Source organism: Mytilus trossulus, chromosome 7, assembly GCF_036588685.1.
Source record: "Mytilus trossulus isolate FHL-02 chromosome 7, PNRI_Mtr1.1.1.hap1, whole genome shotgun sequence".
NCBI classification, from domain to species: Eukaryota; Metazoa; Mollusca; class Bivalvia; order Mytilida; family Mytilidae; genus Mytilus; species Mytilus trossulus.
The window spans coordinates 32,522,982-32,539,395 of record NC_086379.1 but is presented as its reverse complement, the minus strand read 5'-3'; the positions used below and the strand labels follow the sequence as shown (position 1 = coordinate 32,539,395).

Sequence of the window (16,414 nt, the reverse complement as noted above, 5' to 3'; positions counted from 1 at the left end):
AAATTGAGAATGGAAATGGGGAATGTGTCAAAGAGACAACAACCCGACCAAATAAAAAACAACAGCAGAAGGTCATGTATTCATTAGTATCTTAAAATTATTATAGAAAATCTCCCACTTACTTTTCTGTAAGAATCAAATGGAGGAATAATTTTTCCTTTCTGTGATAAACTCTTACACGTCTTACTGTAAAGAATAAATAAAACACATTACAAGAAAATGCAGAAGGTTTAAAGGTAGATCATAAGTACAAATGTATATATTTTTTTAGATGGAATTTGTTTATAATTTGCCAAAATGAAGATTTTACTATGCTGTTTTTTTTTAAATTAATATAAAGTATGGGTCACCGTGCTATTTTTCAACTATGAGTCATTGAAAATTGCCAAAATTTTGTTAGTTTGATCATGAAAAAACACATAAGTGTGCATAAAAAAATCTATGAGATAGAATTTTAAAATAAATTGTGAGAAGATAGGTTTTATAATGTTTTTAGAAAATAAAAAGAAAAAATGGTGTCACCAAACTTGTTTTCTTGCTACAAGTAAAAATAAAAAAAATCCCTATTAGTCCAGTATAAATTTTGTACTAAAAGAGTTATCTCCCCTTAATTGGCTCATTTAATAAAAATGATTTTAGAACCCAAAAATTCGATATTTGTAAGCTTATTTTGTATAATACAATTAATTAACTAGTTTTCTTTATATAGAAAAACAGTCTTACTATTGAATTGCAAATCTTTTTCCAAATTTGCAGATTTAGGCAAATAACTAGACCGATTTTGTACTGTGATTGTACAATCCAAGATGGCGGTATACCATCAATCTACCTTAAGTAAAGTCAAGGGTCCTTTAATGATGAATTCCTAATTTAGATAAAGATAAAAAAAAAAAAATGAATTCCTAATTTAGAGGCACAATTAATTTCATGCTTTGATCAATTGTAGCAGCCTTATCTCTAAAAGTCAACTGAATCCAAATCACATAGTGTAAATTCTATCTGTAATTTATTTCATATACTAATTTACCAAAAATCAACTCAAGATCAGCAGCCTTAAAAAAAGTCCAAACATTTTGAAGCCCTTTGTAGCAGGCCCGTAGCCAGAAATTTCCGAAGGTGAGTTCGTTTGACTCACAAACTCGACTTTAATAGTCACAATTCGAAAAGAACATTAACTTTAACAGTGCTTATTAGTTTTCAAGGGGGGGGTTCGTCCAAACCCCCCGAACCCCCCCCTGGCTACGGGTATGTATAGCTTACTGTTCAGTGTGAGCCTAGGCTTCCTACAGAAAGCCTTCCTTTGATCTATAATTTCTTTTGAAGAAAAAGTTCAAAAAGATTTAAATATGCTTCAGTCAGTTTCATGGAAGTCTGGAGCTGGCATGTCAGTTAACTGCTAGTAGTCTGTAGTTATTTTATATGTATTATTGTCATTTTGTTTATTTTCTTTGGTTACATCTTCTGACATCAGACTCGGACTTCTCTTGAACTGAATTTTAATGTGCGTATTGTTATGCGTTTACTTTTCTACATTGGTTATAGGTATAGGGGGAGGGTTGAGATCTCACAAACATGTTTAACCCCGCCGCATTTTTGCGCCTGTCCCAATTCAGGAGCCTCTGGCCTTTGTTAGTCTTGTATTATTTTAATTTTAGTTTCTTGTGTACAATTTGGAAATTAGTATGGCGTTCATTATCACTGAACTAGTATATATTTGTTTAGGGGCCAGCTGAAGGACGCCTCCGGGTGTGGGAATTTCTCGCTACATTGAAGACCTGTTGGTGACCTTCTGCTGTTGTTTTTTTATTTGGTCGGGTTGTTGTCTCTTTGACACATTCTGTGGATTCTGTTCAAACCATAGAATGTCTGATAGCATATTTATTTTAAAAACTCTTGTCACCAAATACTTGAAAAAAAATAAAACAAAGCTGTTTGCTTGTTTTGTAGATTTTTGTGGTGCTTTTGACTCTGTTTGACATAATGGCCTGTTGTATAAATGCATTAGACAAACTAAATAAATATTGTATTAAATGGCAGTTGAGTGTAAATACAAACAAGACTAAAATTCTCATTTTTCAGAATATTTATAAACAAGAGGCTGTCACAACGACAGCAAACGGATTTATTAGCATTTATTTGTGTCCTGGCAATATCACAAGAACCATTACTGATGATTGGTGAAAGTTAAAATTGTCAATATCAAATTTGACCTCTATTTTGTCATCAGTATCAACATATTAAAATTTGAAAAGCTTAGATTGAATGGTTTGTGAGTAAATGCAACAACGTGAATGGAAACACCATTTTACGATCTTTCAAGAACCATAACTCCTGAACGGTAAAAGTCAAAATCGTCATTATTGAACTTGACCTCTATTTTGTCATCAGTAACAACATATTAAAATTTGAAAAGGTTTGGTTGAATGGTTCATGAGAAAATGCACGGACACGACTGGAAACACCATTTTTCCATCTTTCAAGAACCATAACTCCTGAACAGTAGAAGTAAAAATCGTCATTATTTAACTTGACCTCCATTTTGTCACCAGTAACAACATATTAAAATTTGGGTAGCTTTGGTAGAACTGTTCATGCGTAAATGCACGGACACGACTGGAAACGCCATTTTTCAATCTTTCAAGAACCATAACTCCTGAACGGTAAAAGTAAAAATGGCCATTATTGAACTTGACCTTCATTAGTTGTCAGTAACAACATATCAAAATTTAAAAAGCTTTGGTTGAACGGTTCTTGAGTTAATGCACGGACAACATTTGATTGCCGCCCGCCCGACCGCCCGACTGCCCGCCCGCCCGCCCGCCCTGCCGCCTGCCCGCCGAGCATCCCCAATTTAATAACCGACATTTTTGTCACAAAAATCCGGTTAAAAATCCCAACCCCTCTTGTTCAATGATAATTTTCTGACTGAAGTTAAGGACTTTAAATTTCTAGGAAATATTATTAACTAAAGGGGAAATTTTACAAAAAAACTACTGAAGAGCTGTCTAAAAAGGGTATTAAAGTTTTATTTTTATTGAGAGAATATATGTCAAATTTTGCTCCCACTAATTTGTCATGTTAATTATTATGATACTCTTATAAGACCTATTTTGACATACAACTTGAAATTTAGTTTATGGATAATTTTCTGTCAACTTTTAGGGCATCTAACAGAGCTGCTTTAAATAATACTTTTTGTGATACTCTTGCATTAGCAGAAAAGTATCCTTTTGAAAAGGTTCATTCTAAATTTTGTAAAACAGTATAAGGACTGAAAAAGACAGCCACTAACATAGGTGCTAGATCAGAATTAGGTGATTTTCTTTGGACTCTTATATAAAACTCAAACACTCATGTATTTTTATAGAATGAACTGTAATGATATTAATCCCCTGGTTAAAGAATCTCTACAAACAAACATACATTTACATTCAGCAGGAATTTATTCTTAGTACTCATTTAGTTTGCAGATAAAATTTTAAAAGATATGAAAATAAACCCAGAAAATTACTCAATATTAATGTACCTTTTAAACTTTTAAATGTGTTAAAATGTATTATTAAAAGATATGAGCAAATAAGCCCTAATACGGATAAATCAGCATGTGCAATACTAAAAACGTTTCACTGTCAATATAAATCAAGATTTAATATTGCTTTTCGAACAGGGCCAATACGGAAAAAACAGGGCCACTACAGAAAAAAGCGGGAAAAAAGCCGTATTAGCACTAGGGTTCACTTCCGGTTTTCAATTTTCTAACGCCATTACTTAACTTTGGAAGTATCGTTATGCATTACATGTTACAGTATTCATCCATACCAATTTTAAGCAAATTAATTCGTCTTGCAGGCCTGCAGATTTTTTTGAAAATTTAGTGTTCACCCCAAGAACCGGTTTGGCCACAACAAAACAATTTCCAGTTTATTTACAATTTACACAGTGTGTATATGTAAAGTATGTTTAAATGAACATATGTTTTCATAGTTTATGACTTTATTCATTATAGGTTGAAAAATACAGGCAAAGTTTAGATGTTTATGAAGTGTCCTATATTTTGACTTTAGTGGAACCTTAAGGCTATGTTTGATTTCATTCAATTCAGTGGTTCACAAAAAAAAGACATTTGTATGAATTTCCCCCAGGGTCCTATGTTAAACTAAGTCCCCTACTGGCGGCCATCTTGGATGATGGATCAGCTACAAAGTAACAACACTTGGTCAGCACCTCATAAGGAACATTCATGCTATGTTTTGTTTTATTCCATTCAGTGGTTCTCTAAAAGAAGTCATTTGTATGCATTTCCCATAGGGTCCTATGTTAAACTAAGTCCCCTGCTGGCGGCCATCTTGGATGATGAATCAGCTACAAAGTAACAACACTTGGTCAGCACCTCATAAGGAACATTCATGCTATGTTTTGTTTTATTCCATTCAGTGGTTCTCTAAAAGAAGTCAGTTGTATGCATTTCCCATAGGGTCCTATCTTAAACTAAGTCCCCCACTGGCGTCCATCTTGGATAATGGATGGACTACAAAGTAACAACACTTGGTCAGCTCCTCATAAGGAACATTCATGCCATGTTTAGTTTCATTCCATTCAGTGGTTCTCTAAAAGAGGTCATTTGTATGCATTTCCCATAGGGTCCTATGTTAAACTAAGTCCCCCAATGGCGGCCATCTTGGATGATGGATCAGCTACAAAGTAACAACACTTGGTCAGCACCTCATAAGGAACATTCATGCTATGTTTGGTTTTATTCCATTCAGTGGTTCTCTAAAAGAAGTCATTGGTATGCATTTCCCATAGGGTCCTATGTTAAACTAAGTCCCCCGCTGGCGGCCATCTTGGATGATGGATCAGCTACAAAGTAACAACACTTGGTCAGCACCTCATAAGGAACATTCATGCCATGTTTGGTTTCATTCCATTCAATGGTTTTCTAGAAGAAGTTCAAAATGTAAAAAGTTAACGACGACGATGGATGACAGATGACAGCGACGGACGCCAAGTGGTGAGAAAAGCTCACTTGACCCTCCGGGCCAGGTGAGCTAAAAAAAACACTTTAAATAAACTTTCAAATTGGATTCCTCATCCAAACTTTGCCTTTATGGGAAATTAAAAACTAATTGTCAGTCTGAGAAATATTTAAATTGCAATAATTTTAAACATAGGCAGTTACTCTCAAAATTTAGACTTAGTGATCATTCCCTAGGCATTGAATTGGAAAGGTACAGAAACATTCCAAGAGCAGAAATATTATGTAAAATTATGGAGTCCTAGATGACAAATTTCATTTCTTGTTGTATTGTGACATTAACATATCATTGCGTTCTAAATTTTTTGCTTATCTAAAAGACTATGTATCATTATTTCAACATCTTGATGCATTTAATAAACTAAAACACATTCTAAACCCCATCCCTGAACTTGTTTGTCATATTGGAGTCTTCATTAAGCAGTCTTTAGAACTGAGGGAGTGAGACCCATGTCAGACAAGCTCATGATTGTGTTTTATGCATCAATTTATAGTTTGAACTCTTAAAATATGTTTTATTATAGTGTATTGTCAAAAATTTTGCACTTTTACAACATATTTTTATTTATAAAGAATGATTTCCATTATAGTTTTACATCAAAAATCTGTCAACAGAAATTTCACATCTTATTGGTGTTACAAGTGTAATAGAAGTCAATATCAAATCAGTGAATTTAATAAAGAGAAAGTTTATTTGATGTTCCAAGTAATGTCCTAGATCTTGACCGCAAACAGCGTGTATGGAAGAAGCTGTGATGGAAAGGAGTAGGTCCAGTAAGTCCCCTTTTTGGCCCCAAAATATATAGCAGTTTTACAAAATTGTTAAAACATAAACTTTTAGCTATTTATTGGAAAGGAGAATGATTCTGCTACATAAATATGCATTGTTTTTGACAATACAATGCACATGTATCGATTTCTATCACCATTAAGTCATGCTAAATTACTGAAATCTTCACAATTTTAGCATTTTAGTTAAATTTTAGACAGTTTCCGTCTTAGTGTTCATTCTTAATATTGAAATGTAAATTGTATTTGATGATAATATATAACATATATAACATATATAAAGGTTGAGGATGAACACGGATGAAGCCACTTTCATTTTTGACAAAAACCATCTGAAAAGTGATATTTTTTTGGCGTATTTGATAGATTTTTCATATTTTAGCTCATATGAGAGAGTTTTTAATGACTAAATCAGTTAAAACTTTCACAAAAACTAATTGAATCCACTGAAATAGACACTTGAGTGTTTAAAACTGTCCAACATCTTTCATTGAATCTGAAATTTGAGTCCAAAATCAGTCCTTACGATCTACTCCTTTTTCTAATTTGTTTTTAATTTTTACAACTAACATTTTAGATATGTGCATTGTGTTTGAATCATGACTTTTGTTTGTTTGTAGTCATACTTTCACTTGCTGTCCATTTATTTGTGTTCGTTTGCATGTTATTGTGTTTAGTTGTTTGATTTAGTTTAGTTTAGTTTTAGTAAAATATCATTTTACTTTTATTTCTATGAATGTTGGCCAACTGACAATCTGATTATCCTACGTCTTTGCAATGTTAACTACAATTATTACATTGGATGCAATAAATTACATTGATTTCCCAGTTAAATAAAAAACGATAATTTCACATGCAAAATAAACGTGGTTATTTCACTCTCTGACGTCATACAACAATAGGCGTTGTCAAGACGTTGATAACGATCAAAACAGATTGTGAATGTGTAGGAAAAATATATATTTTCTTACATTTCCTGCATTAATTTCATTAAAAAAAGCCATTTGGCAATTTAATAAAAAGTATAACTAATCGCCGTATTTGAATATAAAAAATAAGACAACTTGTGACCGAACGCAGCTATGGATTAAACTCTTGCTGCGCACACGTTTAAACCATGCATAGTTCAGTCACACGGTCTTAGTTTTGATATTCAAATACGGCGAATAGTTATACTATAAACATTATCAACCATTTGTAATCATAACTAGAGGCTCTAAAGAGCCTGTGTCGCTCACCTTGGTTTTTGTGAATATTAAACAAAGGACGTAGATGGATTCATGACAAAATTGTGTTTTGGTGATGGTGATGTGTTTGTTCATCTTACTTTACTGAACATTCTAGCTGCTTACAATTATCTCTATCTATAATTAACTTGGCCCAGTAGTTTCAGAGAAGATTTTTGTAAAAGATTACTAAGATTTACGAAAAAATGGTTAAAACTTGACTATAAAGCATAACTCTTAAAGGGGTCAACTGACAATTTCGGTCATGTTGACTTATTTATAGATCTTACTTTGCCAACATTTATTGTATTTAAAGTTTATCTCTATCTATAATAATATTCAAGATAATAACCGAAAACAGCAAAATTTCCTTAAAATTACCAGTTAAGGGGCAGCAACCCAACAACAGGTTGTCTGGTTCATCTGAAAATTTCAGGGCAGATATATTTTTACTTAATAAACAATTTAACTTCATGTCAGATTTGCTTTAAATGCTTTGGTTTTTGAGTTATAAGCCAAAAACTGAATTTTACCCCTATGTTCTATTTTTAACCGTGGCGGCCATCAAGGTTAGTTGACCGGGTCACGCCACACATTTTTAAAACTAGATACCCAAATGATGATTGTGGCCAAGTTTGGTTTAATTTGGCCACGTAGTATCAGAGGAGAAGATTTTTGTAAAAGATAACTAAGATTTACAAAAAATTGTTAAAAATTGACTATAAAGGGCAATAACTCCTAAAGGGGTCAACTGACCATTTCGGTCATGTAAAAACTTATTTGTAGATCTTACTTTGCTGAACATTATTGCTGTTTACAGTTTATCTCTACCTATAATAATATTCAAGATACATGTAATAACAAAAAACAGCAAAATTTCCTTGAAATTGCCAATTCAGGGGCAGCAACCCAACAACGGGTTGTCCAATTCACCTGAAAAGTTCAGGGCAGATAGATTTGCTCTAAATGCTTTGGTTTTTGAGTTATAAGCCAAAAACTGCATTTTACCCCTATGTTCTATTTTTAGCCGTGGCGGCCATCTTGGGTGGTTGGCTGGGTCACGCCACACATTTTTTAAACTAGATACCCCAATGATGATTATGGCAAAGTTTGGATTAATTTAGCCCAGCAGTTTCAGAGGAGAAGATTTTTGTAAAAGTTTACGACGCCGGACGATGGACGCAGGACGACGATGGACACCGGACGCCAAGTGATGAGAAAAGCTCACTTGGCCCTTTGGGCCAGGTGAGCTAAAAATATGTTTGACAGGAGAACAATAATGTAGCTATTTGATAAAGCATTCAATGGTATTTAAATTTAATATATCAAATATTTTTCTTTTTCAGTTTCAAATTTAGCCAACATACTTCCACAGGCCAAAGGGGAAGAAAACATCACAGAATTGTTTGATCAGTTTTCAGAGTACCAGCTTTCTTATTATGAACTACTCAGTTTTGACCAGCCAATAGCAATATATATAATTTGTGGGGAGCAATGGTAGACATAAAGGACATTTTTAATGACAAAATCTTGATGACATTCTTTCAAACCTTGCTATCTAAAGTATTTTAGTTTTGCCAAAAAGCAATTATAAATGTTATCATGTAAATGTAAACAAACTGGCAGTACCGGTACTTTTAATTATGTGCCTAGTTGTGTTGTTTTAAAAGCAGCAAAACGGGCCACTGTTGGATGCAATAAATGTATAAAGTTGATTATTTATTTTATTTATTAATAATTTTGTATAATGTTCATATTTAAAAAAGTTTGCATCTACTTCCCACGTTTTCACATGCTTTTGACATGTCATGTTGACATTTCATGTCATTTTATGATTTGTCATTGTCAGAGGTTGGCAACTATGTACAAAATACTCACCATCTCTCTTCATTTGTTTCTATTTTACAAATACAAATCCAGTCTTGAAGATCCTACAAAAATAAAATAAATTTTACAGTGACTTGACTGTTAGTGTTGCTCTCCACCAGTTGCAACTCATTAAAAATTTTGACCAAATTGCAATTTGTTTTATCAAACCAAATTGTTCAACTGGTCAGAGTATTGAACAAATTGTTCAGTCAAAATGTGAAAGTGAAAGGTAATAAAATAAAATAAACTTACAATCCTATAAGACTTTAACTCCACTTTAATGATGTTATGACAAAATTAGTTTATCAGTTTGTATAGTTATATTATAGTCATTTTCATGCTGAAGGGGAATATAAAAATATGTATTTGTAACCATATCACTTCTTAATAAATCTGTTTAAAGGTTTCGTTAGCTTTTTGGGTAAATGTCAACATTTTGTGCTTTGTAAAGAATATTACCATGAAATGTTTGATGTGAAATATAAGCATATAAGATGTCTGTATGGTGATCTATATTTACTAATGATATCCTTATACTGATGATAAAATTCAGTAAATATTTTTTAAACTAGTTTTCGTTATTGAAAACCCTGATGTAATAATTTTTCAGAAGTAATAGATTTCTTTTGTTAAAATCAAATACCTCGTTACATACAAAAAATGAGATATCGAAACACCATAAGACAGCGACAAGGGAACTTCACCATCTAAAATCTCAGGAAGCTCTGATTATATTACTTGAGAAATGTGTGACAAAAGTTTCAAGGAATGGAGGACAAACAAATGGACAGAAGGAATGAGGGACAGATTAGTAAACCATCCTCCTTTCATAATAGGGATATAACAAACTACTCAGCTGATCATATACTAGATTCAACACATTCCTATATTAAAATATCACACCACTTAAACATATGCTTAAAAAAAATCATTTCACTCCTACCACATTACTGATGGCCACAAATGAATTAACACTCTCTTGATCCATAGGCACAGCATAATAATAGTCTTCAGCCACCTTAAAAAGAAAAGTTTATACACAATTCAAGGCAATTTCATATTAATTTTAGTTAGGAATATTTATGTTTTCTATGATACATTTTCCAAATGAATAACCCTGTAGCATGTTGTACTTGTCTGATATCTCAATTAATCTAAACTAATTATTCCAAACTCTATTCCTTTTTTTTTAAATAGTTGATTGAAAATCATAATCAAACTTGTCTGAGACATTGCTAGTATTAAACCTTCCATATAAATTTAATTAAATCTGACAAGAATTGTACATTTGAGAACTCTTACAAGACTATCTGAGACTAAAGAATGCAATTTGGCACCACCAAACTAGATTTTATCCCGTCAAATTCTATTTGTGCCTGTCTTTGAGCTGGTAATTCAGTGGTTGTTGCTTGTTACTGCTGCATTTCATATTTGTTTTTTGTTTATTGTTTTAAACATAAATTAGGCTGTAGTCTTCTTGCTTGAATTGTTTCATATCAAATCTTATTTTCATATTGAGTGCACTTAAACAATGCCATTTTCCATATTATATTTCAATAGGGCATTTTGCTTTTAAAAATATGTGATCAGCATTGATTTTAAGATAAATTTTTGAGTTCAAATCCCCATAATGTGGCAGGTACTTTCAACTCAGATCTTAATTAACAAGGATTGCCAGCTTTCCTGCCATAAGTCAATGGTCCACTATTAAAGGCACTCCAACTTACTGGACTAATAAAAACTGGCCACCATGAAATAACAAATAGTGCTGAATCAATAACCCAATAGTCATACATTGTAAGCAGTAAATTGATTAGTAGTTGATGAAAAAAAATGACTGATATAATTTAGGGAAGAATGGACAGATGCACTGACAGAAATATAGACACAAGGATAGAAATTAAACAATATACAATATACCCCTTTCTTGAGTTAGAGGTATAATCATAAAGAAATTGATTTTCTTTCTATTTAAAACAAACCCTTTTCTTTGCAAATTCCCAGGTCTTTTCTTTCTTGACAACCCATGGGATTTCTTCATAGAGTTGTATTTCAGCCTTCCAATAATCTGGAATTTTCTTTGTACCAGGATTTGACAGAAAATGATGTTTAAAAACATTCATTCTTTCATTAGTATTAATAGTAACCTGTAAATATAATAGTCATAATTAGGGATGTCAACTCAGCTAACAATAACTTATTGAGTACTTGCTGGTTTTATCGAGCTATACTTGAGTACTCTCTCTGGAACATATCTACAACACCAGACCTGCCAACTTTTGAAAATCTCGATGGGGGGTTTAGCGCGCGACAAGAATTTTAAGGGTTACAATTTTAGCGACTTTTCTGTGAGCATTGTTTTTTACTCCTAAAATAGTCTAAGTTCTCTTCTTTTTTTCTTTTGGTATACTAATGATGAGCTTGTAGGCCTTGATTTCTTTTATTTGCATGATTCTTGTACTATTAAATTATTAAATTGACAAAATAACTGAGAAAATGGCATTAAAAATAAAGGATTCAAAGTAGAGACCCCCCTTTTCCCCCCTCAAAAGACCTTCTCATCTTTGAACCTTGACTCAAAACACCTAAAACTATATGTCCAAAAGTTAAAAAAAAAATTTGGTTGCTTATATAGGGAATCACTGAAGCGTGACTGGAGCGGGCCCCCTCTTAGGTCAGTCAGTGGGTCCCCACTTATGAAAATTCCTGGATCCGCCACTGCATTAGGTAATCTGATTACATACAACCACTAATTATGACACCTGTTGTGACTGTTGATTAGTGTAAGGGTCATAAACTTGTTATAATATGTCCCCAGGTAAAATGATTGATTTTTAGCTCACTTGGCGTCCGGCGTCGTCCGTCGTCGTCGTCCTGCGTTAACTTTTACAAATCTTCTCCTCTGAAACTACTGGGCCAAATTTAACCAAACTTACCTACAATCATAATTGGGGTATCTAGTTTAAAAAATGTGTCGGGTGACCAGGCCAACCAACCAAGATGGCCGCCACGGCTAAAAATAGAACATAGGGGTAAAATGCAGTTTTTGCCTTATTACTCAAAAACCAAAGCATTTAGAGCAAATCTGACAGGGAGTAAAATTGTTTATCAGGTCAAGATCTAATTTTCAGATGAATCAGACATTTCGTTGTTAGGTTGCTGCCCCTGAATTGGTAATTTTAAGGATGTATTCTTCTGTCTTTTCAGTCTCGTTCAGTCTCGTTGAAATCTCGTTCTTAAATTATTTCCAAAACATATGATAGAAGTGGAAAATATCAATGAATTTAAAAAAAATTATAATCAAACATAACTCTGTGAAAAAATTGTGTATTTACCATGAACGGTTTTTGAATAATCCAGTTTTCAAATTTTACGACCATTCAAGTCAGTATTGTTAGTCAAAATTTTGAGAAAATGGGTGAGGGATACAAAAAATGATTTTACAAGAATAATATACATCCCATCTCATTTTGGTCTTTTCAAATTTCTTAGATATGTATTTTTTCAATCATTTATAACAAAAAAGTTGAATTAATATGCATTTTGTTCTTTAAAATGAGAAAAATCATAAAAATACAAAATTGGCAGTATGGTAAATTTTACACAAAAAAGCATCAAAATATGATAAAACTTTCTTATATTAACACCTACCTATAGTTTTTGTAAGTTAAATTTATTCAGATTGGTCCACTTCATCTTTATGGAAAGTATGAAATTTTTGGCTCCTCAGAGGTGTACATCCTTAAGGAAATATTGCTGTTTTTGGTTATTATCTTGAATATTATTATAGATAGATTTAAAATGTAAGTAGCAATAATGTTCAGCAACGTAAGATCTACAAATAAGTCAACATAATCAAAATGGTCAGATGACCCCTTTAGGAGTTATTGCCCTTTATAGTCAATTTTTAACCATTTTTCGTAAATCTTAGTAATCTTTTACAAACATCTTCTCCTCTGAAACTACTGGGCCAAATTAACCAAACTTGGCCATAATCATCATAAGGGTATCTAGTTTAAAAAATGTGTCCTGTAACTTAGCCAACAAACCTAAATGGCCGCGACGGCTAAAAATAGAACATAGGGGTAAAATGCAGTTTTTGGCTTATAACTCAAAAACCAAAGCATTAAGAGCAAATCTTACAAATGGTAAAATTGTTGATCAGGTCAAGATCTATCGGTCCTGAAATTTTTAGATGAATCGGATAACCAGTTGTTAGGTTGCTGCCCCTGAATTGGTAATTTTAAGGAAATTTTGCTGTTTTTGGTTATTATCTTGAATAATATTATAGATAGAGATAAACTGTACACAGCAATAATGTACAGCAAAGTGAGACCTAAAAATAAGTCAACATGACCAAAATGGTCAATTGACCCCCTAAGAAGTTATTGCCCTTCATAGTCAATTTTGAACATTTTTCATAAAATTTGTAGATTTTCACGAATATTTTCCACAGAAACTACTGTTATAAATAGAGATAATTGTTAGCAGCAAGAATAAAGTAAGATCTACAAACACATCACCATCATCAAAACACAATTTTGTCATGAATCTATCTGTGTCCATTGTTTAATATTCACATAGACCAAGGTGAGCGACACAGGCTCTTTAGAGCCTCTAGTTAAAAATTTATCAGAAAAACTTCAAAATCGGTAAACAATAATTTTTCCGGGTATATTTGTTGAAAATCGGGATTTTGACTAATTTTACAATCCCGATATCGGGATTGGGGTTGAGGGGTAAAAATCGGGATGATACCGCGAAAATAGGGATAGTTGGCAGGTCTGCAACACAGAAACACCAAACATATATCTTCCGTAACATTATGTGGTTTGTTGGTCAACAGAAGTGAAACCATCTACATACGTATGTGGGACAAGGAATTACAAACCATAATTAATAGCTCATTACCTGAATGTACTACTAAAGTAAAAAAAAACACAGCTATGCCATTAGCGTACACCCATCACGTTTTCAAAGAATAAAGTTTGATAGCTTCTCAATGTCATTTCCCAAATTAATCAAAAACTAGAGGAAGGTATTTTAATAAATATAAATCAGTCACCAAAGTTTAATGAACACTGCTCAAAGCACTTAAATGATATTGTCCTAAAACTGGAAAATCACCTTTTTTGTTAATGAATAAAACCCCTTAACTAGAAAAAGTCAAATCTAAATTTATAAAAAAATGTAAAGGAGCTTACAAAGTTTCATGAAACTGCTGAAAAGATTTTTTAGTTATTGTCTAAAAAACTGGAAAATCACCCTTTTTTTAATGAATAAAACCACATAACCTAAGGAAACATAAATTCTGAAGTTTATATCAAATCAAAAGGGAGATTCAGTCATTAAATATAAACAATTCATCATTATAGTTTAAGGAAAACTGCTCAAAGCATTTTTTGGTTATTGTCTGAAAACTGGCAAATCCTCCTTTTTGTAATGAATAAAACCTCATAACTCAGATATGTAAAATCTAAAATTTATAAAAATTCAAAGGGAGCTTATGTCAATATATATACTGTAAATTCAGATATTATTGCGTGCATTTATTATTGTGATTTTGTCATTTTAGACTTAAATGTGATTTAAATTTTTACGATTTTGAGAAAAAATCCTGTTTAATTTGTAATGTATTATTTCAATATGCGAGTTTTAATTATTGCAGTAACAACTCTATCGCATTTATCGCAATAATAAAAACCTCACAATAATTTCTGAATTTACAGTAATCAATTCACCAAAGTATCTTGCAAATTGATGGAACTGAAAAATCTCCCTTTTTGAAATGAATAAAACCCCATAACTGGGAAACGTCAAATCTTAAATTTGTAATCTTAAGGCTCTTAAGAGCCTATGTCACTCACCTTGGTCTATTTGCATATTAAACAAAGGACACAGATGGATTCATGACAAAATTGTGTTTTGGTGATGGTGATGTGTATGAAGTTCTTATTTTACTGACCGTTCTTGCTACTTACAATTATCTCTATCTATAATGAACTTTTTCCCATTAGTAACAGACGAAATTATTTTGTAAAAATTTACAAAAATTTACCAATATACCAGGAATAAAATTTAATATTTACGCCAGACGCACATTTCGTCTACAAAAGACTCATCAGTGATGCTCGAATCAAAAATGTTATAAAGGCCAAATAAAGTACGAAGTTGAAGAGCATTGAGGACCAAAAATTCCTAAAAGTTTTGCCAAATACAGCTAAGGTAATCTATTCCTGAGGTAGAAAAGCCTTAGTTTTTCCAAAGTTCAAAGTTTTGTTAAAAGTTAATTTATAATTATAAACATATCAATGATAACTCAAGTCAACACAGAAGTGCTGACTACTGGGCTGGTGATATCCTCGGGGAAATAAATCTCCACCTGCAGTGGCATCAACCTAGTGGTTACAAATAAAATCATCATAGATACCAGGAATAAAATTTAATATTTACGCCAGACGCTCGTTTCGTCTACAAAAGACTCATCAGTGACACTAGAATCAAAAATGTTATAAAGGCCAATACCCCAAAACTCAATCCAAGCATTTCTTTTGTGATATGGAACCATTTGGTACAATTTCAGAGAAATCCATACACTTACACACAAGTTATTGTCCGGAAACTACAAAAATACTTGTTGTTGGTCCCTTTTTGACCAAAAATACCTAACTGTTAGTACCACAACCCCTAAAATCAATCCACATCTTTCTTTTGTGGTTTCAAACCTTCTTGTAAAATTTCATAGAAATCCATTCACTTTAATTAAAGTTATTGTCCGGAAACCAAATGTGTCTTTGGATGACGACGCAGACAACAATGAAATCTTAACATTATTCAAAAAAAATTTGCGGTTATATATAAAAAGTATTATACAGTGAGATATTTCCCTTCAGTTAAATAAATAACTGCAACTTATGTAACATTTTCCTGCTGTATTGGATTTCTTTCGTATAGAATTTTGCTTTACATACACACCTGTAATGTAGCTGGATCTATTATATCAAACATAGCCCTCTTTGTCAACATTACCATCTGCTTACACCTGCCAAAAGAATAACAATGTATGTAGTGCTTATGTGAGCCAAAATTTGTTCCTGTGAAAAAAGTCCCAGTGGAACTAATGTCACAGGAAATATGTTCTGGGAGAACTTTTTTCACAGACAATTTCTATATAATTTGTTCCATCTATATGAAATAAGTTCCACACTTTACCTGGTGAAATAAGTTCTGGGTTGGTGAAATTTGTTCCTTACCTAGTGAAATAAAGTCCATGTTTGTGAGATTTGTTCCTTACCTGGTGAAATAAGTTCTGGATTTGTGAGATTTGTTCCTCATCTGGTGAAATAAGTACCTTGTCTATGAAATTTGTTCCGCTGGTTAAAAAAGTTATGTTACATACTGAGCACTTGTCATCAGTGAGTTTAAAGTCATTATAAAAAACATGTTTTATAATTGATAAGGTAATAAACTAGAGGCTCCAAAGAGCCTGTGTCGC

At 32.5% G+C, this 16,414-nt stretch overlaps 1 protein-coding gene across 1 annotated transcript in view; it reads right to left on the bottom strand.

The window, feature by feature from the left end:
* The window catches only part of LOC134724961 (GPI inositol-deacylase-like), a 144,785-nt gene that overhangs the window by 98,193 nt on the left and 30,178 nt on the right, over window positions 1–16,414 (bottom strand). Inside the window, exons 12-16 of the mRNA XM_063588380.1 lie at window positions 15,895–15,961; window positions 10,902–11,066; window positions 9,863–9,937; window positions 8,929–8,981; window positions 123–186 (exon numbers count right to left, since the gene is read on the bottom strand). Coding sequence (XP_063444450.1) covers window positions 123–186; window positions 8,929–8,981; window positions 9,863–9,937; window positions 10,902–11,066; window positions 15,895–15,961 — 424 coding nt within the window. The remainder of the gene's footprint in view (window positions 1–122; window positions 187–8,928; window positions 8,982–9,862; window positions 9,938–10,901; window positions 11,067–15,894; window positions 15,962–16,414) is intronic.